We start from the raw sequence: 23,629 nt of genomic DNA, 5'->3' as shown, positions 1-23,629 counted from the left end.
AAGTATGTTCTTCCTGGTCATGTCAGTCACTGCCCCTGGTCAGGTCAGTCACTTCCAGTGAATACTAAAGAAAAGTTAATGGTTTATTTAAGTCATTAATAAATATTGCTAAAATAAGATTGCCTTATTTCATTATTGTTTTGGAAGAGCACAGCTGTAGTGCCAGAACTGTGTATCTACTGTGTACTGTATTTTTCAGTTCCGACACAAGTGATACTGGCCAAAAATTTGGCAGCGAAAGGTGTGATGTCAATTGCAACCAAAGTTGCAATTCAGATAAATTGTAAACTTGGCGGTATACCCTGGACTGTAGAGATACCTCTCAGTGTGAGTATGCATTTATTGTTCAGTAATCAAGACAGTGTGATGATGATTCAAATATGAAAGTGTAATTTCTTTCCTTGATACTGTTGTTGAAGTAGATTCATTCATTCATTCATTCATTCATTCATTCATTCATTCATATTTCGGTTTCAGTTATAATGTCTGGAAATTCGCTACTAAAGCAGTTGCAGAATATATAGTAGTTTTTAACAATGATCTCTTCCTTTCTGTTCAAGGAATGTAGCCTTTCTAGTCCATTTGAGCTTGTGTATTCTGATCTTGAGGAGTCATTAAATAGTGTTTTGAATTGGTGGAGCATGCTAGTTACCTGTTTACCTTCTTATATTATTTCTATCCTGTGTAAAAGTCTTCTTCTATTTTCTCATGTCATGTTGCGTTTTTGTGGATGTTAAAAGTTTAAACAAAGCTGAGACTAATTTGTGTGTAATGTGTGGCACTTGGTGGCATTGAGGATAACTTTCACATAGAAATTCAAATATTTGGTGTTTGATCCCCAATCAAAACTTTTCCTCACATTAAGAAATATTTTTCGAGTGTGAGAAATGCCAAGTTGCATAGCATTATAGATTTCATTCTAAAATGGCTGGGAAAGTTCACAAGTTACAGGAAGACTGGGGCATAACAACTCCAGTAGAATGATGTCCCATAAAACAGTCTGGTATTAAATAAGTCAGTCTTTAAACTGAGAAAAATTCTTAGTTACCATATTCTGTAACATAAACTCCTGTGCCAGTTTTGATAGCTATGAAGAGAAGGATCTGTAGACAAGATTGTAAATTCTGCCTCCTTAAATGATTATTTCGCTAGAATCACTTTCAATGCCAGCATGTTGCAGCACTACGTAGTATATGCCACAGAAGGTGTCTTCACTGTAGTGACCTCTTGTTAACTAGTAAACGCTGTGATAAAAGGTTATCTGCCATCTAATCTCCTCCTTTGGTGGGCTAAACCTGTCAGATACAGCAGTTCGTTTTGTCAGCCTTGTTCAGACTGCTAAGCTCATTTATTGGTGATTCTGTGTGCATGTCCCATTTTATGTAGTTCCTTCTATCCTAGTGGTAATTACAAACGGAGTCATAAACATACTGTTAGAGCACGAGTGATAACGACAGATTTGATCTATTATTTACTGACCTGTCAAATTATTTCTGCTCTTGCACTTGCTATCTCAAGTTTTGCAAACTTAGAAATACCTTTATTGGTAGGAACTTCAGACAGAAGTTGGCTGTTTCTCTTGTAGGATGTTGTGGAATTTTAGTTTATTATGTGTATTTGGCATGGGTAAGGATTTGTTGGGGTATTGCAATCACAGGATGTGGGAGATTGTTGCACCTAATTTTAATAATTTTCTTGCTGAAAAAGATCTAGTCACTGTTTTTGTAAGCATACACCAACGTCTTCAGATTAGAAGTCCTTAGTGCATTATACACAGTGTATCACTTGTGCTTTAATGACAAGTTTTTTTTAAATACCAGAGTTGTTAGTTAATTTAAAAACCTATGTGAAATCAGGTTACAATATGGTTTTGTCTTCATATTTGTCAAATATTTTTAGGGTATGATGACTATTGGATTTGATGTTTGTCACGACACGACAAACAGATCACGCTCATATGGAGCTCTAGTGGCTTCCTTGGACAAACAAATGTCTAAATACTTCAGTGCAGTTGCACCACATGCTTCGGGTGAAGAGCTGTCAAATGAAATGACAACCAATATCATAAGTAAGTACCTGTGTTCAACTTTAATGTTTATGCAGTTGTTGAATTAGAACAGAGCTCATTGCAAAGGTGTAAAGGCAGTAAAAATGACTATAGAAAGAATTTTTGGCGACAGAATTTGCGAGACTCCTTGCCTTTCCAATCTGCTGAACCACAAACCATTACTGTCTGTTACAAAGCATAACAGGGTAGGATACACAACCTTTCCAACATTCCTTACAAAAACAAAAAATAAGATGCTAACTGGACCAAAGTTAGGAGATAACAGAAATGAATTATAATTAAAAAATTGTTTGAGGAGAAGGTCCATTTGCTTCAGCCATAAAATGTGGCAGGAAATCGGGCATCTATGAGCATCATAGCCAGTAACATCAACATTCTCTTTGATGCGCACAGTTTTGTGTAACATGGTGTGCAACCCGTAAATGAATGTAACTATAACATGTTAATGATTGCTTAGTGTGGGCTAGGATTCTGTACTGAAGAAGGATGAGATATGAAGCTGAAGGAGGTCCAGACAAAATTACAGTAACTTGTTATTGTAGCTTGTTTACAATACTGGGTTGGACGGCAAGTAACGATGATGAGTGAGGTGAATACAGTGTATTCCAGTGCAATGGCCCCCCAGCTACTGACTGCATACCCCTGTTGCTGTTGCTGCTGGTGGTGGTGGTGGTGGTGGTGGTGGTGGTGGTGTAGCAGCATGGCCATATTCGCAGATTCCCGTTGGAGACATTGTTACCAACGGAAGTTGCTGTGAGGACATCAGGCTGCGTTAGCTTCCAGTGCCCAGAGTGTTAGAGACCTTCCATTGATATTCCAGTCAGGGCAGTGATGCCGTTTTTTTCCATGCCATACTTCAGAGACAGTGACAAAGTATGGGGTGAGGGCTGCTCCAATGCCTTGGTGCTTAGGCAGTAGGCAGCAGTTTGTGGTGGGTGGTGGTGGTTGTCTCTGTGTCATTGGCACAGAGCAACAGTGTTGTGACATCACATAGTGACCCTGCTGCCTGAGTGCTGATGGGCGGCTCACTGACTGGGAGGTAGCCACGGTGTTAGTGTGTCAGGCCAAATTATCTGCAAAGAAGACAATGACTTGTCATCATAATTGGCAGCAGGTCAGAGTGCTGGTCTTCCTGGTAACTGCCCCGATTTTGTCACCCAGAAGGGTGTGTTGTGGAAGGTGTATGAATAAGTCCACTCAGCATGAAGGTTAATGACCGATTCTTGGCTGACTCCAGAACTGGCCTAATTACTATCCTGCCACTCCATCACTGGCTCAAATTCCTGTTATAACTTTTCGCTTTTCATAACTAACCGATCTGCAATTTTAGTTTTCCCGCAGCATTTGAAGTTGTGAGACACACACACACACACACACACACACACACACACACACTCTCTCTCTCTCTCTCTCTCTCTCTCTCTCTCTCTCTCTCTCTTTCCTACATCTGTCATTTAGTTTCAGTGGATGGAGACAGCAATGAGACTTCCCATGCTCCAGTTATTACTTTACATTCATGATGCACTGGAATAAAATGGAATGTACATCACATGGAATTCTGTGCTCTTTAATGATGACTAGTTCATGTATAGTGATGTTACTGCTCCACTGTAACGTTCATTATGGGTGATATAAACTTACCATAACCTATCTTAGTAACAGCGATGAAATCATTCATAGACAGGTATATGAACTGAGATGAAAGACAACGTTAAATGTTTCATGCATGGTCTGATGCACATGCTACAGGCAAACGCAGCAGAATGATGCTATTGGCTGGAGTGTCACATTGTACACTGCTTCTTGCCACTGTGCATTGCCTCACCATCCACTGCCTTTGTGCAAGCTGCTATAACTGGGCTGACTTTGTTTGGACTAGAACATGACAGAGGCTTGTGTTGCACCAAATAAAAATTGCTAAACATGAAATTTAGTTTTGTGCCATTATTGGGACAATTTTTTCATTCTTTGTGTGTCACCTTAAAGGATGGGAATAAAGCTGCTTTTGAACTTAGTTGCACAGTTAAGTTTCTTTTGTAGTATTCAGGTTCTTTCAGGGTTACAGAACAAGGCTGTAAGTGACAACCATAATATCTCTGTAGAGTTTGCAGTCCTTCAGTATTCTTAAAATTACAACATGGTTGTTATTTGTGATGGTAAAGTCAAAGTGAGCTGTATAATGAAATGTGACAAAAACTTGACAAGTGCAGGTTATGAACCAATGAAAGCCTTTGGTTTATCAGTGTTGTCAGCTGGTCTGTCCACAACAGATTGTCAACATGTTGAGCTTGTGGGTATTATTCTATAGGAACTGCAAACAAGTACCGGGGGGAAGTTTGGCACCCTCATTTCAGAAATAAAATAAATAAATAATTTTAAAAAAATTCTGTCATATCGTACCTTCAGACACACTATTAAAGAAACTAATAACCACTGTAACCTGCAACTCGGTGATTTATTGTTTATTGGGGTTCTGTTAGAATTGTTTCCACACTGATCCCACTGCGTGGTAGTTTGTGTCATATGTAAAGGAAATTATCATCAACCACATCGCAGCTGTCTTACATTTGTTGCATATTTATATTGATATTTTAACTGCTACTTCTGTGTGTGCTAAAGACTAGTTGAGACTAGTATTTAGCCATCCTTGCAACAGATAGGGCTGGAAGGCAAAAACTTTCATGTGACCAATCCGAAAATGGTTTGGCCATGTGGCGTCTACTAATTCATAAAAGGGTGTAAAGAAAGTCCTGCCTTGTCTGACTGCCAACAAATATGTTTTGTTTGATCCAGCTGGTTTGTGACTTCCATTTTAATTAAGTGTTTGAGAATTGGGAAGACCAGGAAAAAGTTGTCTGTATCTTAGTAAAACTGAAAGGACTATGTTGAGACATCACTTTGTTTTTATATAGGTATAAACTCATGCTAATACTGATAAAAAAATTATGGTTAAAATTTCTCTCTCCCTTCTCTGAAGTTATCATCAGTATCTTAGCAGCCAAATGAAGTCCATCACCTCCTGTGGGTGTGATCGAGGGTTGGCATCTCACTTTTTGTTTCCTGTAATGCACACTAGACACATTAGTTGACTGTATGTTGGTCACATACCAGTTACACTGTGTAACAGCTAGGAAAGTTTCGCAGAGTGATTCAACAAAAGGGCAGAGGTCTCGCGAATACTATGACTGACTGGCTGACTACATATAAATATCTGAAGCTTTATGAAAGGTTTAAATGATTACTGAAGATATTTTGGTGTGCAGTGTAAAAACCTACACTTGAGCTATTGCCATTGAGGTTTCCTGTGCTTTTTCCAAAATTTATCCTTGTGAAAACTGAATGACCACAGCTCATGAATTAAATCGCGTGCACAGTTGTCAGTTTCAGAAGAATAAATGTCCAAATTTTTTGAATGGAAAAATTTGGTGGTGGGTTTTAGTCTGTATTATAAGTGAGAAGATCAAACATTTGGAGAACTTTGTAAATATGTAGCAGTACCAGTGAAGATACTAATACGCCAGTGCATTGTAAAAACCTCGAACAAACAACTACTAGCAGGAAATTGGGCTTTAATCCACTCAACTACACAAAAGTGGAGACAAATCAAATCCAGACAACTATAGAGGAATTTCCTTTTTTGATATCACATATAAAGTCATGTCAAGAATTTAACAGAATCTAACAGAATATCAAGGAGGTTTAGACTCTGGAGAAGCAGCCCAAAACACACAGTTATTTAGAAATTGGTAATGGATCAGTCCCAAAGGAGGAGGCAAAACAAGAAGTCAGACCTCCGTGGTCTTCAAAAAAGCTTATGATTGTTTCTACAGATCTTTATTGATGAAAATACTAATGATTTCGGTCTTTATTCCAAATGAATAAAAATGATCTACTTTACTCAGACAAACAACAGACGTAAAGTAAAGTTTAGAGGAAAAATATCTGAGGTGCTTACAGTTAAAACAGGGTTAAGATTGGGAGATTACGTTTCAGTTGTGCACGGAGTGCGTGATGGGGGATGTTACAAGGAAAATCGTAAAAACTTAAAAATTGGAACCAAGAAAGATTAAATAAACTTAAATTACTTGGAATTCACAGATAACTTTGATTTACTAACTGATAACATTCAAGAAGCTAGAAATCAAATAACTAGCATACAAAATATAGCATCAAAAAAATTGGAATCCAGATATCATTCGAACAGACTGAGGTAAAGGTAGCGGACCACTAGTAATTAACCACATAACAGCAAATAACAAGAAAGTAAAACTACTGAAACAATTTAAATACTTTGGAGAAATTATAATATACAAATTGGATAAGAAATGTGCTTGACAAGAAATAACTAACAAAATTCTGAAGCTGAAAAATTAATATGACCTACATACAATAAAAAAATGTCCTAGCAATCTAAACTGAAACTGGTGGAGTGAAAATCTTTTCTGAGTTGCCCAGAAAAACAGAATTGACAAAATCCTAAAATTAGAGAAAAGATTAGCTGTAACATTCCTAAATAAGAAATGTCGGGAGGATGGACAATGGCAGATAGTGCCAAATGAAGTGGTGTGCAGTGGACTAGAGGCCATAGAAACTACTACACGAGAAAAAATGATCATCTCCTGACACTGTCATTCACCTTGTGTTGCTGTAACGTTTTCAGTTTAAACACAGCGCTGGTTATGTAGTTTTTTCATGCTGAGCAAAACATGTTTTGAGAATTTATTTGTGTTATCAAGTGCAGCATTTACTTACATATTTTTTGTAATGTGAGTGATAGTTTTCATGTGTGTGGGTTTCCATATACCTGAGGAGGCACAGTACTTGATAACCTTAAAAAGATGACTTCAGTGGAAGGGACGCAGAATGACACACATTCAAACACGACACAAAATACGTATGTACATACTTGCACTTGACAGTGAGAAAATATTCTCAAAACACTTCGTGCTAAGCATGACAAAATACGTAACTAGCGCAGTATTTCATTATTTAAATAATGAATGACAGCTGCAGGCTTTCAAAAACATGATGTATGAAATTGAGTCAAACGTTCCTACTTCCTAGACAGTTATCAGTTCCAGTTACATAAACTGTTATTAGATAATTAACCTTTATTACATAATAAGCAAGTCCCTGATAAGTCTTTTGATGCCTGTTATGTACACATATCATACATGAAGTGCAAAAATGCAAGGGGGTATCCTAAACACAACATTAACAGCTTAAAATGTTACTTCTCACGTTTTACATTTTCCCACTTTTTGCACACTTTTTGTTTGAAGTTCCTTTCAAAAGTAAAAGTGGGGTTTCACTGTATTGCATTTAGTTAAGATACTATTCAGGTGTGAAAATAGATCTAATTTGTACCAGTAAGGTAGATATGTGCATTCATGGTTGCTTTTTTTTTTCTTCTCATATGATGTTGAGAAAGTAAACCCTAATGAATCAATGGTTTTAAATTGTCACACTTGCTTTATAGCGCTTTTCTTCCTTTGTGAATTACAGAAGCTTTGCGGAAATACCAGCAAGTGAACCAGGGTTCTCTCCCACAGCGAATATTTCTGTATCGTGATGGTGTTGGAGAAGGACAATTGCATTACGTTTTTGAACATGAGGTGGCCTTGTTGAAGCAGAGGCTGCAGGAAGTATATGGTTCTGCAGCTTTCAAGCTGGCTGTAATCATAGTGACAAAAAGAATAAATACAAGGTTGTTCCTGAAACAAGGAAATCCTCCACCAGGAACAGTTGTGGATGACGTCATAACAAATCCTAGCTGGTATGTTACATCATTTCTAAATAGTGGTGGTGGTGGTGGTGGTGGTGGTGGTGGGTGTGTGTGTGTGTGTGTGTGTGTGTGTGTGTGTGGGAGAGAGAGAGAGAGAGAGAGAGAGAGAGAGAGAGAGAATGGTGTGCAAGGAATTGCTTTGAAATAGGACAGTTCATGCATCTCTCTCTAAAAATGATACTCACATGTCAGTGGTTAAAGAATAATACATGTCTGTTGTATAATACATTTATATTCTTTACAAATGTATTGCACTGAATGAGCACTTCCTAACTTGTCGCACGGTAGATATGCAGGCCATATACATCTGCGATACAGACCTTCAGTGCTCAACAGCTAAGCATCCAAGACTCACATAATATGCACAGGGCTGATGCGACAGGTTCTTTGTATCTGGAAGCAAACAATTGAACTCCAATCAAATGTTTGGAATAATAAGATTTTAACAGTGTCCAAATCTACATATTTTTTACTAGTTCTAATGTGACAAGCTGACAATGGTAATATTGCAACAAGGAGAGGTCCCCAGCAGTGGAATCAACTTTTTGAAACCAAATATATGGTGATGAGGTTTAAGATCTCATGTATCACCATTCATCCTGGTTGACCCAGATTTGCAAGTAATTGACAAACAATTTTTGAAATTTTGCATGGCACTCAGTAGATCAAAAAAGTTCCATTATGAAGACGGTTTGCGTGGCATGATGGATGGGATAAGGGTTTCACATAGAAGAGGTTGTGGGCTCAAGTCTCATCAGGCACGTGAAATCATCTTATTTTTAAATGTTTATTGAAATGATTTTTATCATTATTTGTATTAATTGGTTTAAATGTAATATTTTATTTCTAACATAGAGATAGAGGGGCTGGCCAGTACTTACCTCAGCTCAGTACAGCCGATATATACACAAAACAGAACAGAAAATTTACATTCGTAGCTTTTGGAACTTTGTTCCTTCATCAGGGATGAGAGAGGGGTGGAGGGGGGGGGGGGGGGGGGGGGGGGGGGAAGGGAAGAAGGGAAAGTGGATTCAGTTACTCACAACCCAGGTTATGAAGCAACAGGGAAAGGTAAACAGGGAGGGTAGCAAGGATGGAGGCATGGTTGTCAGAGGGAAGCCAAAGATATTCTACTGTTAAGTACTGTGCCAGCTTCAAACCAAAGAGTATGCATGCAGAAGTAAAGAGGTATATAGTATAAAGATAAACACAACTATGTAGGATGAAAAGATGCATGAATGGCTAAAGAGGAGAGGGAAAAAGGACAAGACTGAAGAGTAAATGGGAGTGAGGTTGGTTAACGTAGGTTCAGTCCAGGGGGATGGCGGGATGAAAGGATGTGTTGGAGTGCAAGTTCCCATCTCCTCTGTTCTGAGGGACTGGTGTTTGGTAGGAGAAGCCAAATGGCACATATGATGTAGCAGGTTCCTACGTCCCTAGAATTATGCTGGAGGGCATGTTCTGGTACTGGGTATTGGACATCTCCTTGGCGGACAGTTTGTCTGTGCCCGTTCATGCGCTCAGCCAGTTTAGTTGTCGTCATACCGATGTAAAAGGCTGTGCAGTGCCGGCATGTCAGCTGATAAATGACATGTGTTGTTTCACATGTGGCCCTGCCTTGAATTGTGTATGTTTTACCAGTAGCGGGGCTGGTGTAGGTGGTTGTGGGGGGATGCATGGGGCAGGTTTTGCAGCGGGGTCGGTTACAGGGGTAGGAACCAGTGGGTAGAGAAGGTGGTCTGGGAATATTGCAGGGTTTGACAAGGATGTTACGGAGGTTAGGGGGGTGACGAAAGGCAACTCTGGGTGGTGTGGGGAGAATATTGTCAAGGGATGATCTCATTTCGGGGCTTGACTTGAGAAAGTCATATCCCTGGCGGAGTAATTTGTTGATGTATTCTAGGCCAGGATAGTATTGGGTGACAAGGGGGATGCTTCTGTGTGGTCTGGGGGTAGGAACATTGTTGTGGGACGGGGAGGAATGTATTGCTCGGGAGATCTGTTTGTGGACAAGGTCTGCAGGGTAGTTGGGGGAGAGGAAAGCACTGGTCAGGTTATTGGTGTAATTGCTGAGGGATTCGTCACTGGAGCAGATACATTTGCCCAGCTCAGTCTGGATGGAGGGAATGGGATCCTGGGTAACAGCTTCGTAGGTTGAGGTGTTGGAGAGTTGATGCAGTCCTTCTGCCACATACTCCACACGGTCAAGTACCACAGTTGTGGAGCCTTTATCCGCCGGGAGGATGACAATAGAGCGATTCTACTCCTTTGTCACGCCATTTTGATCACCATATAACTATTTCATTATTTCTTTATATCATTCATTCTCTTCTCGGAATTTTTGCTAATGTGAATTTAATTATATTTATCTATTATAATATTCACTTATTTAAAATTCTGATCTCTCGGTTAAAAAACAAGATACAAACCAAGCTATTTACATTGACTGTGCAATGATGTGAAAAATGTATTTTTCATTACAAGATGTGCACAGTAATCTCACAAACATTTAAAAAGGAGTCTAAATTTCTATCGCACTATGGAAAAAATAACGCCGATGAAGATCTAAATGAAGGAAGGGTTTATAAGTAAAATGAAATTCAAGCAAAATGAGGAATAGATACAATAAGTGCATGAACTTGAAACAAATAGGATGATAAAGACAAAAGAAATTATACCAAAATCAACATACAAAATTAATTAAAAACACATGAACAAAGATTTCAAGTGGAAAGAGAATGATAGGAAGAAAAAAGAGAGCAAATGAAGAAGTTAATATTATGATTAAAATTATGTGACAAAGGAATAGAAATAAAAAGTACATTTAAATAAATTAATTGAATATAAATAAAGATCAGTCATTTAGATCAAGATTTAAAAATAAAATAAAATTTAATGCATATGACAAGATTTGAACCCACAACCTTCTGCATGTGAAGTCCTTACCCTGTCCATTAAACCACACAACCAATCCACGTATTACAACTTAAACACTAATGAGCATCGTGCAAAACTTTGAATATTTTTATCAATGATTTGCAAACAAAAGCCCATCAGGGTGAATGGTTGCAGTGTAAGATACGTGGGATTTTTAACCTACGTAGCAGTATAGGTGGTTTCAAAAAGTCGATCCCACTGTTGGGGACTTCTACTTGTAAGCAATAATCACATGTTGGTGGTGTTTCCTGTGTGAAGACTGATTTGATGCAGCTCTACATGCTACTCTATGCTGCACAAGCTACTGCTTCTCTGAATAACTGCTGTAACTTAGATCCTTCATAATACGCGTACTGTATTCATCTCTTGGTCTCCGTCTAAGATTTTTACCCCCGCGCTTCCCTCCAGTACTAAATTAGTGATTCTCTTTAATGACTTAGAATGTGTCCTGTCAATTAATCCCTTCTTCTGGTCAGGTTGTGCCACAAATTTCTTTTCTCTTGAATTCTATGCAGTACCGCCTCATTGGTTATGTGATCTATCCATACAATCTTCAGCAGTCTTCTGTAGCACCACATTTCAAAAGCTTCTATTCTCTTCTTGTCTAACTATTTGTCATCCGTGTTTTACTGTAATACATGGCCACATTGCATGCAAATACTTTCAAATAAGACTTTCTAACACTTACTTCAATATTCGATGTTAACAAATTACTTTCCTTCAGAAACTTTCTACTTGCCATTGCCAATCTACATTTTATCTCGTCTACTTTGGCTCTCATCAGTTATTTTACTGCCCAAATAGCAAAACTCATCTACTACTTTTAGTGTCTTATTTCCTAATCTAATTCCCTCAGCATCACCTGAATTAATTCTAGATTCCATTATCCTTGGTTTGCTTTTGTTGGCTTTCATCTTATACCTGCCTTTCAAGACATGTCCATTCTGTTCAATTGCTTTTCCTTTTCTTTTTGGTGTCTCTGACAGAATTACAATGTCATGGACCAATCCTGCAATTTGTTTTCCTTGCATTGAACTTTAATTCCTTCTCCAAATTTTTCTTTAGTTTGCTTCACTTGCTTGCTCAGTGTACAGATTGAATAACATCGGCAGTAGGCTACAACCCTGTTCACTCCTTCTCACTCATTGCTTTCTTTTCATGCCCCAAGACTCTTATAGCTGCAGTCTGGTTGTTGTACGACTTGTAAATAGCGTTTTGCTCCCTGTATTTTATCCCTGCTACTTCAGAATTTCGAAGAGTAATGTGTTTCTGTCAACATTATCAAAAGCTTTCTCTAGATCTAAAATTGCTATAAATGTAGATCTGGCTTTCCGTAACAAAGCTTCTAAGACAAGTTGTAGGGTCACTATTGCCTCGCATCTGCCCACGTTTCTCCAGAATCCAAACTGATCTTCCCCAAGGTCAGCTCCTACCAGTTTTCCCGTTCTTCTGTAAGGAATTAAACTGATAGTTTGATAATATTCACACCTGTCAGCACCAGCTTTCTTTTAATTGGAACTACTGCATTCCTCTTTAAGTCTGAAGATATTTGGCTGTCTCCTATATCTTGCACACCATATGGAAGAGTTTCGTCATGGCGAGCTCTCCCGAGGTTATCAATAGGTCTGACGGAATGTTGTCTATTCCCAGGGCCTTGTTTCAACGTAAATATTTAACAGCTCTATCAAGTTCTTCTCGCAGTATATCATCTCCCATCTTGTCTTTACCTACGTCCTGTTCCATTTCTATAAAATTTCCTGTAATGTCATGTCTCCCTTGTATAGACCCTCTATATACTTCTACATCCTTATATTTGTCCTCTAGTCATTCCTGCTTAGCCATTTTGTGCATCATGTCAATCTATTTTTTTTTAGATGTTTGTATTCTTTCAGCTGCTTCATTTGCTGCATTTTTGTATTTCTCCTTTCATGAATTGAATTCAGTATGTCTTGTGTTATCAAAGGATTTCTACTAGGCCTTATTGTTTTACATATTTGATCCTCTGCTGTCTTCACTGTTTCATCTGTCAAAGTTACACATTCGTCTTTCACTGTATTCCTTTCCCCTGTTGTAGTCAGTAGTTGCCCAGTGCTCCATCTGAAACTTGCAACCACCTCTGGTTCTTTCAGCTTACCCACATCCCATCTCCTTAAGGGGCGTAGTACGTCAAACGGGACGACTTGAAGCAGGAGAGACACCACAGGAATTTTTAATTTCCACTGTCTATAATTTTGAAAATAAATTCATAAAACTTTGTCAGAATGACCAGAAAGGATTCAGGATTTACACTTATAGTGGTGGAAGTTCAAAAATATAAGAAAATTATTATTTTTTTTTCATTTATTTCACCTTTTTTCACTTACCATTGGCTGCATTTGTTGTTATAGGTACAAATTTCTTCATAAGTAAGGGAGATTCTTCAATGAATTTTGCACAGTGTACAAACCGTACTTACAGGTGTATGAAACTCTAGAATTTCCCAAATCTATTAAAAACTGTGGTAAAAATCAAGATAATTAACTATAAAATTTGAGTTTTTTCTAAACATGAAGTTCAAAATGTAACAGCACATTCATTTTTTTCATAAATTAAATAACTTAATAGAGTTTCATACACCTGTAAGTATGGTTTGTATGCTGTGCAAATTTCATTGAAGAATCTCTCTTACTTATGAAGAAACATGTACCTATAGCAACAAATGCAGCCAATAGATGCGAAAAAATGAACTATCACATGTACAAAAAATTATTTTGTTATTTTTTCGAACTTCCACTGCTATGATTGTGAATCCTGAATCCTTCCTGGTCAAGCTGACAAAGTTTTATGAATTTATTCGTAAAAGTATAGACAGTGGGAAATTAAAATGTCCTGTGGTGTCTCTCCTGCTCCAAGACGCCCGTTTGACGGCCTACCCCCCTTAATTTCCTAACAGTTTCCTTTGGTTTAATCTGCGAGTCATAACTGATAAATTGTGGTTAGTCCACATCTGCCCCCTGGAAATGGCTTAAAATGTAAAATCTGGTTCCGAAATCTGTATTACCATTAGATAAATCTGTCTTACCATTAGATAATCAATCTAGAACCTTCAGGTGTCTCCAGGTCTCTTCCACGCATACAGCCTTCTTTCATCATTCTTAAATCACATGTTAATGATGATTAAATTATACTCAGTGCAGAACTCTTATCAGATGGCTTCCTCTTTCATTCTTTTCCCCCAGTCCATACTCACCCACAATTTTACCTTCTCTTCCTTTCACTATCGAATTCCAGTTTCCCATCATGATTAAATTTGCGTCTCCCTTAACGGAGTAATTTCTTTTATCATCATACATTTTTTCAATCTCGTTACCTGCAGAACTAGGTGGCATATAAATTTGTATTACTGTGGTGGGTGTGGGCTTTGTGTCAATCTTGGGTGTGATAATGCGTTCGCTAAACTGTTCCAAGTAGCTTACCCATGATCCTCTGTTCTTGTTCATTCTCAAACCTACCCCTGCATTACCTCTATTTGATTTTGTACTTACAATCCTGAATTCACCTGACTGGAAGTCCTGTTCCTGGTGGCACCAAACTTCACAAATTCCACTGTATCTACCTTCAACCTATCAATTTGCCTTTTTAAATTTTTGAACCTACCTGCCCCATTGAGGAATCTAATATTCCATGCTCTGATATGCGGAATGCCAGTTTTGTTTTTCCTGATGACCATGCCCTCTTGGATGTAAAAGGAACAGATATATCAAATGTTGCTGCAGACTGGGTGCAAGATTCAAAAATTTGTCATGCATCACTTGCACGCAATAGGCCTGTACCAGGGTAGCCAATTCAATGTGTGTCAGGTCAATTTCAGTTAAGTTAAAATTGACATGGTTTGAATTTGGAAAGGAATTAGCTAATGGATTAGTTCAGTGTATTCACGGTTATAGCTCTCACTTGATTTGATGAAGCATTTTGTGGAGACACCAACTTTCAACACTATTTAAAATCATCATTTGTGTATGAATAAAGGAGTTATAGTATTTATCAGAGTGAGTTTCCAGAGATTCGTACAGTCTGAAAAGCCCTCTTATAAATGGTCTTACTTAGCAGCAGATATTCAGTGTTTCCTGTAGTTCATTTAAATAACTAGGGAGTATACAGGGTGTTGAACTACACAGTGTTTCAAAGATTCAGTACCCAAACTAACAGGGGTGGTACAGGAAACAAAAACAAATACATTTCGTAAAGCAACCGTGTGTCGGACACAGATATTGTGTGAGCACTGAGCCTGGATAGATAATGCACAAGTGGAGCAGGTGGTAGTAGTAGTAGTAGTAGTAGTAGGTGTTGGTTTGAGATATGTAATATGTTCAAAGGTCTTTGTTCTTTGACACTGTCTTTGTTCTTTGACACTGAGTCAGTCAACAGCAGATAGCACTAATACTTGTATGACTGTTGCATTGTCAACAGGGAGTACGACACGTCGGGAGAAATGAGACACATGCACTTTGTGTACGGTCTGCCTAAAGATGTTTGTCTGAGCCGAGTGAATGTATCGTAAACACTTCCCTGACTGCAATCTCCACAGTATCGCAAATTTACTGTAGTACACAGTCGACTGGAAAGAACTAGTGCACTGATGATAAGCAGGGCTAATGCGGACAGACCATGAACAGTGTATACACCTAATGTCGAGAAAGTCGTGCTGTTACAATTTGAGAACAGTCCAGAGACAAGTACTCAAGTAATTGCTGCTGTGCTTGGTATTCACCATAGTTTAGTAGGGGATGTGTTGCATGAGCAGCTGCTTCATTATTATTGTCCAATGAGAGTATAAGCCATGGGACCAGATGACTATCCATCTTGTCTTGAGTGCATATGCTGGTTCCTGCAATGAGCCAGTGAACACCCTTGTTTTTCTGAAGTCACGTTTACAGTTTACTCGGGTAGGCATTTACAGTAGTCACCATTTGCATGTATGATCAGATGAAAAACCATGTTTTACAGTTGTGTGAGGTTATTAAAGACATTTTGCAGTAAGCCTGTGGATATCGTGGGTAACTAATTATTTGGTCCCTACATGTTGCTTATCAATGTTATTGGATGGGTACCCATAGATATGAAGAGGAGAATGTGGGTTTGGCACGATGAAGCTCCAGCGCACTTCGCGGAACCAGGCTGAGCAGTGATAACCAGTACCTTTTGTAAATTGTTGGATCGGCTGTACATTGGCCTGCAAGATCCCTGGACCTCACCCCATTAGACTTCCTTCTCTGAGGCAACATGAAAGGCAAGGTGTATTCAACCATTGTTGCCTCAGAGGTGGAATTGTTTGCAAGAATTCTTGCAGCATGCATACAAACACAGAGCACACCACACTTTTCCAGTAAACACCGGACAACCTGCCTTGTTGATACTGGCTCTACACTGTGCTTAATGGTGCTCATTTTAAACATCTACTTTAATGTAATAGTGATCAGAACAGTGATGCGAAGGAAAACATTTACGACAGTTTAATTCTCAATCAAACACAATAACCTCCTTGCGTACTCGGTACTGTAATAATATGCGTTTCCGACACATCGGTGCTTTACAAGCATATTTTTTGTTTCTCTGTCAACATCCCAGTTAGTTAGGACCCTGAAATTTCAAACACCCTTTCTATGTGGGGCAATGGTCCAATCACCGCACCCAATGAGTTGTAAAGGCAGATTGCCAGAGTCAGATTCATTGGAAGAATCCTGGTGTGAAGCTGTCAACTCTGATGTTGCTTTGAACACCTTAGTGCTTTTCTAGGCATGGTTCTATCAAAGGTCGTTGCCCTTGCTTTCCTCCCGCCCTTAAGCTGACTTAGCCAATTGGATACAGGCAAACAAACAGTTTACTATTGGTCTTCAACAATTGGGGGTGGGGGGAGACTTATGCAGAAGCGAAAAAGTAAAGGAGCTTTGAGCAAGTAGATTCTGCGTCATTAACATTTCTGTGATACTGTAATTGACTAATGCTTCATCTACATGAAAAAATATAAATTGTAGTGTTTGTATTTTAGCTGGTAGTCACCATTTATTCTGCAAATACAGTTGCAGGAAGGTGCATGGATCTGTCATGTTAGTGTCGTGTACAGCACTTCGATGTTGCTCTTGAAATGGATAATAGTTCTAGTAACTGAAGAAAAAGTAATGGACGTTCAGAGTATTTGTGAGGAGATTTCCTTTTGTACCCCTTTTTAATAGCTGTAAATAACTTTTCAGTGTAAAGTTTTCAATGTTTACTCCCACATTTCAATCTATATCCTTAAAAAAATATAACATATATAGAAATATGTAGAATGTCAAGAAATGTTGCTTTCTGGTGTGCCACCCATTTTGTGGTACGGCTTTAAATTTAAATTTTTTTTCCCCCCACCAGGTACGATTTTTTCATAGTATCACAGAGTGTGCGACAAGGTACTGTAAGCCCAACAGCATACAATGTCATCTCTGATAATAGTGGACTGGATGCTGACAAAATGCAGCGACTGACATATAAACTGACACATCTGTATTACAACTGGAGTGTAAGTAATAGTAACTGATTTTTTAAATTGCAGTTCAGTGAAATATAAGCTACTACCTGTTAGTATGAAAATATTTAATTTATAACTGTATAATGGAAGAGTCCATAGTATGCATTGTGTGCCGCTCTCTTTGTGGCAAAAGATGATCCATGACATCCAGCTGTGCTTTTGTCAACTTTGTCTGGCAGTGCAAGTGGTTGCTACAATGCTTAAAGATGTTTGTAGTTCTTTCAATTAGATTTAACCTTAAGCATTGATGCTATCAGCCATCTGATTCTGAACTTAAGTTCTATTAAAAATATAGGAGACATCTTTCGTCATGTCTAAAGGATATCATGAAGCTACTGTGATTCTTATTAAGAGCTGAGTGTAATGTCTGTGTGAATTCGGTAAGTGAACACAATGAGAGTTGGCCAAATGATTTATCTGTAACATGCAATGGAATACAAGTAAATGATGTCAGCACAACTGACAGGGTATTAATTCCATCCATAATTTAGGAAATTTTTCAAACAAGACAGCTATTATCACCAATGACTGAGGTGGAAATGGTGGAATGCACGTAGATGAAAAAACTGGTAAATTATACTCCAGGGAAAAGGACATTTATTAACATCGTCTCCTCAAATTTTGGAATCGTGTAACAACGCAAAAATCTTCTTATTATTGAGGTTCCTTAAGGGGGGTTGATTTCATAACACTCTCTGGACGTTAGTTTGTTAGCAAATGATTGTGCCATCAGAAGAATGGGACACTGTTGCTCTTGTGAACGCGTTATAACACACTCTCACTAGAGCCGGGAAAGGAAATTCCTCAGTCACAGAAAATTCTAATAATTCCTATGAATTGTGAGCTGCTGCTGGTAACCATGGCTTGTGACCATTCATTGTGCTCTAGAAAATCTGCAGAGCACAATGGAAAACTCCTAACGTGGACGGATAGTGAAAGCCATATCCTCTTATTTTGCCTGTTCCTCTTGCTGCTCTTTAGTTTCCTTGAGTACATTTGGTAGCTAAAGTAAGAACTTCTTCCTTTCCTTGTAAATTATAGATTGCAGTGATCAGTCGCTCTTTATAAATTTTATTGGCAGGTCTAGATTTGCAGCTAGAAGCTAGCCATTCTCAATGCACTATTATTTTCACTCAATGAATGTGATGCCTGTTGGGGCTTCATCCACAGTTCATTGAATACTTTCCATTTTCTTGTTCTTTACTATTTGGTAGATGATCATGCATTTTTTTGTTGCCATGTCCAGGATGTTGTAGCAGACATGCATTGTCCATCTCCTATTTGTGACCTTTCTAGTTCATTTACAGGTAATTTGATCAACCACTTCCAATTGATACATTGTTGCACTGTAGAATGTTAGGGTTCCAGTCTGCTACTTTGCTTGTTACTGTTTCAGTTTGCAGTGTAATTAGAAGAAAGACATCTTAATTCTTCTTTTAAGGGTATACTGTCACAGTGGATGCAGCATGTGCTGCCAGTATTGTTCAGGATGCTCGTGAAGTGTATTTTAGCATATGGCATCTTTACCTTGTCAGGAATTCTATGATGGATCTTCTTCGTTGTACCAGCTAATGAAGTTTGCCGTTCTCGGAGCTTCTTATCCAGTTGTAGAGATGTGAAGAAGTTGTCCGTCATTACATTTCTTCCTTGATTTGGAAGTGGCTCCATGAGGTGAACGTCAATGGACTTTGAGTGGTTGCTTCTTTCTGTGTGTCCTCTTTTTCCAAGGTATGGGAGGCATTACGTATATACTTCATTGCTATATTGGCGGCAATCCAAAATCTGAGACTGTATTTGTCAGGTTTGTGAGGTAGGAATTAAGTGAACCTGAATCTTACTTTGCTTGGTAATAATTGCTTGTCTATAGTTGTTTTTTTTTTTCCAGGCTGGTAATAACCAATACTGACTTAATGAACTTTCCCTAAATTTTGGATACAAGAGCAAATTTGTTGGCTGGCAGGCATTAGGCTCGGATTGGATTTTTATCAAAACTCCTGAAATCTGTTTCATGCCATAACATTGCTATTCAAAGTAGGTCTCCATGATTGCAACTGAATGTCATTCATTGATGTATGGTTGTGCAAATGACACCCTGAACGTACGACACCTATTGATTTTTCCTGTTCCTAAAGTGACATGGTTAACTGTTTTTAATACTTTATGAGCATTTGATTCTGTAGATATAGCATTGCATCATCACAAGTAAGACAGAAAGCAGTGATGGCAATCATTTACTCTTTTGCAAATGTAAATAGTGGGACCTCCTCTCTCCTGTAGAATGTTCAAAACTGATCTTCAAGGAGATGAAAAATTAGCCATCTTCGAATTGGTTCCATCACTAGCAGTCTTCTTTTTAGAGATATGCAGCTGGTTCTGCTGTGATGAGTTGGGTAAGGATTGACACAGACCACCATCTGAATCCTCCTCCAATAATCCTTCCTCACTTACAATGGCTTAATCTTTACTTGCCTGATAAAAAATCCTCATCTGCATTGGGGAAGTCAGTTACCGATTAAACATCAGAATAACAGTTACTCAGGCAGTCCCTGCTGACAAGACGCATTTGAAAACTTCTTACATGGACAAATAATATTACTTGAATGATATGATATAAATTGTGCCAGATTGGAATGTGTTCGTGTGCGCAAAGACTTAACAATGACTGCAACAACTTAGCGCGATTGTTGCCAGTTGATTAATTTACATGCATTCAGAAGACAAATAACAGTGGTGTTGATTGACCCCTTCTGCCATTCTAGGTAATGTCCAAGAAAACAAATATTGTTTGAATAGTAATACATCATTGTAAATGGGGAAAAAATTAGGAAAATTCATATGACAACATAAAAAGAAGTTGGATGTGATATGAAAGAAAGCAGTGGCAAGTTCATTTTGACGCTTTTCTGCTGTTCTGGTGTTTGCCAAACTGTTAAACTTAAAACAACAAAAATGCCAGAAGAGGCATACTGAAAGTAGTTTGTTTTTGAGACAAGTTTTGCAAAATGTTTGATTCTTGTTTTAATAGTGCAGACCGAGTGGATTGTATACAGCATTGACATGGTTTTCAGTTTGTTAAATGCACTGTGAATAACATTCAGTACAATGTGGCAATTGAGGAAAGGTGAACAGTTTGTGTGTTAAGCCCCAGTAAACAAAGATCTTTAAGACATTGTAAATTTATTCTGAGAAATCGTCTGAACAGAAAATTTATTTTTCAGGGTACTGTCCGTGTTCCGGCCCCCTGCCAATATGCTCATAAGCTGGCATATCTTGTTGGACAAGCATTACACAGGCCACCACAACCAGCACTGGAAGACTTGCTGTATTTCCTTTAAGCAGTAGTAATAGTACATGCTGAAAAGAATAAAAGGCTTTTATGTTGTCTTGAGTTTTACAAACTCAGTAATGCCTTCTGAAGAGGATTTTGTACTTTCATTGAAGGAAGCATTTATCACTTTTAATCTTTTATTTTTTTAAATTAAGTTCATTATTTTGCTTAACCGTTGGTTTGTTAAATGAATGTGAAAATGTAAGTGCATAATTTATTGTAGGACCTTTTGAGTTCCTTATGAGTATTTCTGTTAAAATACTGGAGATTTGAATATAATGAGCAGATCGTTTATATCGATGATATTTGTTTCATAGTGTTTCTGACAATTGAGATGCTGTAGACTCTCTAGTACATGATGTTAACATGAAAGGAGGCTTTCTGGATTGTACAGTTGTTGACACACTGTTAAGAGATCTCTGAGAATCTCAGGAATTTTCCTTTTTTGTAGTATTGTTTTTTGTATATAAAATGTTCCTATAGAGCAAGAATGTTCTGTGTGATCTGGGAGTCATTGTGTTTAATGTTAAAATATATTTTTGTAATTTTGTAAAATATTTTCTTGCCAATTCGTCCACATGTATTTTCCAGTTTTGTGAGGTGTACAAAACAAATGCGCGAGCATGAAACACTTTTTCAACTTACAATGTAAAAGAATTTTACTGAGAATATAGCTTGTGTGTGCGGGCGCGCACGTGCGCGCTTTTTTGGACTGACCAATAGCAAAGCAGTTTACTGTCTTAACAGTGAGTTGCAAACACGTCTGTCCTCTGCTGAGTAGCTACTCATATATTATTATGTCCAATAACAGTCCATGTTGGATTTCAGATCAACGTCAGTCACCCTAAGTTTTGTATGGAAGGTATCGGGTGCTTTCTTCGAAGTAATTTGAATGGAATAGGTCACAGAACTAATACTGCATTCTGGGTGATGTAAGGAAATTGCTGCCTGCCCTGGACTGAGGTTCAGCAAACACATTTTATTAAGGGCCAAACATTACTTAGGATGTTGTGCTGAAGTTTCTTAGGTAGGTCTACTAATAACAGGAAGAAAGTTTCCATATTGATAAAAATGCGCGCGCGCTGCGCGCGCGCGCGCACACACACACACACACACACACACACACACACACACACACACACACACACACACACACACACACACACACACACACCTGACATTTGGCGAAACCCCCAAAGGCCTCACACTTAAAGTTCCCGTCTCTGGCTGCAACCCTTCTTTCCATCAGTCCCTATACCAGTTCCAAACTGAACAATCCACTGCCCTCACCCACCTAATCCTTCACCTACACATCAACTCAGCCAATGAACACACCCGTCAACTCCTATCCTTAATAAAAGTCCTCAATCTTTCCTCTCCCACATCCACACTGGCTATTCAGAACATCCTCCTACAGGCCAACCGCAAATTAGAACAGCATGTCACCCTTCACCTCAAAAAACTATCCAATCTCCTGGTTTCCCACCTCCGGAAAGGCAACTCACTCACCCTTCACAACCTTTCCAGCAAACCTCAACCTCCTCTCATTGCACACAAACCCAGTCTCTCCAATCTACTCAACCTCCCACTTCCAGATCCACTCCCTCCAAAACCTCAAAATTCCAGTCAACACAATCTGGCACCACAACACCCTAATTCAGTAGTTAACCTTTCCTCCAAACCTCTCTCCCAATCTGAAACCTCTGTCCTATCCAAAGGCCTCACCTTCAGCCCCACTCCCAGATTCAACCAAACAGCCGTCGTCAAAGATTTACTGTCCTACACTCGTACTTTCTGCTGGAAGTATCACTTTGCCACGAAGAAAAATGATCCTAATCCTACTCCTAATGATCCAACTCCCCAAGACACTACCCAAATTGAACCCTGCCTGGAACAGTTCCGTCCTCCGTCACAGCGGGACCCACCTCCTCTTCCTCAAAATCACCCTCTCCAAACCTTCCAGGAATTTCTGACTTCCAGCCTTGCCTCTCAATCCTTCTTAAAAAACCTTAATCCTACTCCCAACATCACCACTGCTGAAGCCCAGGCTATCCGTGATCTGAAGGCTGACCGGTCCATCGTCATTCTTCTGGCGGACAAGGGTTCCACGACCATGGTACTTGATCGTCGGGAGTATGTGGCTGAGGGATTGCGTCAGCTTTCAGACAACACCACATACAAAGTTTGCAAAGGTAATCCCATTCCTGATATCCAGGCGGAGCTTCAAGGAATCCTCATAACCTTAGGCCCCCTACAAAACCTTTCACCTTACTATCAACCTCCTGACGCCACCGACATCCCACACCCCTACCTTCTACCTACTTCCTAAAATTCACAAACCCAATCATCCCGGCCGCCCCATTGTAGCTGGTTACCAAGCCCCCACAGAACGTATCTCTGCCTACGTAGATCAACACCTTCAACCCATTACGTGCAGTCTCCCATCCTTCATCAAAGACACCAACCACTTTCTCGAATGCCTGGAATCCTTACCCAATCCGTTATCCCCAGAAACCATCCTTGTAACCATTGATGCCACTTCCTTATACACAAATATCCCGCACGTCCAGGGCCTCGCTGCGATGGAGCACTTTCTTTCACGCTGATCACCTGCCACCCTACCTAAAACCTGTTTCCTCATTACCTTAGCCAGCTTCATCCTGACCCACAACTACTTCACTTTTGAAGGCCAGACATACCAACAATTAAAGGGAACAGCCATGGGTACCAGGATGGCCCCTTCGTACGCCAACCTATTCATGGGTCGCTTAGAGGAAGCCTTCTTGGTTACCCAGGCCTGCCAACGCAAAGTTTGGTACAGATTTATTGATGACATCTTCATGATCTGGACTCACAGTGAAGAAGAACTCCAGAATTTCCTCTCCAACCTCAACTCCTTTGGTTCCATCAGATTCACCTGGTCCTACTCCAAATCCCATGCCACTTTCCTTGATGTTGACCTCCACC

General features: G+C 39.1%; 1 protein-coding gene across 1 annotated transcript in view; it reads left to right on the top strand.

Annotated features, from left to right (window-relative positions):
- LOC126481136 (piwi-like protein Siwi) overlaps nucleotides 1–21,217 on the top strand; it is a 127,554-nt gene extending 106,337 nt beyond the window's left edge. The window contains exons 13-17 of the mRNA XM_050104686.1: nucleotides 200–327; nucleotides 1,900–2,068; nucleotides 7,574–7,844; nucleotides 17,178–17,325; nucleotides 20,553–21,217. Of these exons, the coding sequence (XP_049960643.1) occupies nucleotides 200–327; nucleotides 1,900–2,068; nucleotides 7,574–7,844; nucleotides 17,178–17,325; nucleotides 20,553–20,669 (833 nt within the window). The 3' untranslated portion in view covers nucleotides 20,670–21,217. The remainder of the gene's footprint in view (nucleotides 1–199; nucleotides 328–1,899; nucleotides 2,069–7,573; nucleotides 7,845–17,177; nucleotides 17,326–20,552) is intronic.
- The last annotated feature ends 2,412 nt before the right edge of the window (nucleotides 21,218–23,629 follow it).

This window comes from Schistocerca serialis, chromosome 5 (assembly GCF_023864345.2).
Source record: "Schistocerca serialis cubense isolate TAMUIC-IGC-003099 chromosome 5, iqSchSeri2.2, whole genome shotgun sequence".
In the NCBI taxonomy this organism is placed as follows: Eukaryota; Metazoa; Arthropoda; class Insecta; order Orthoptera; family Acrididae; genus Schistocerca; species Schistocerca serialis.
The sequence above is the reverse complement of the archived record's forward strand: the minus strand, read 5'-3'. Positions and strand labels throughout refer to the sequence as shown.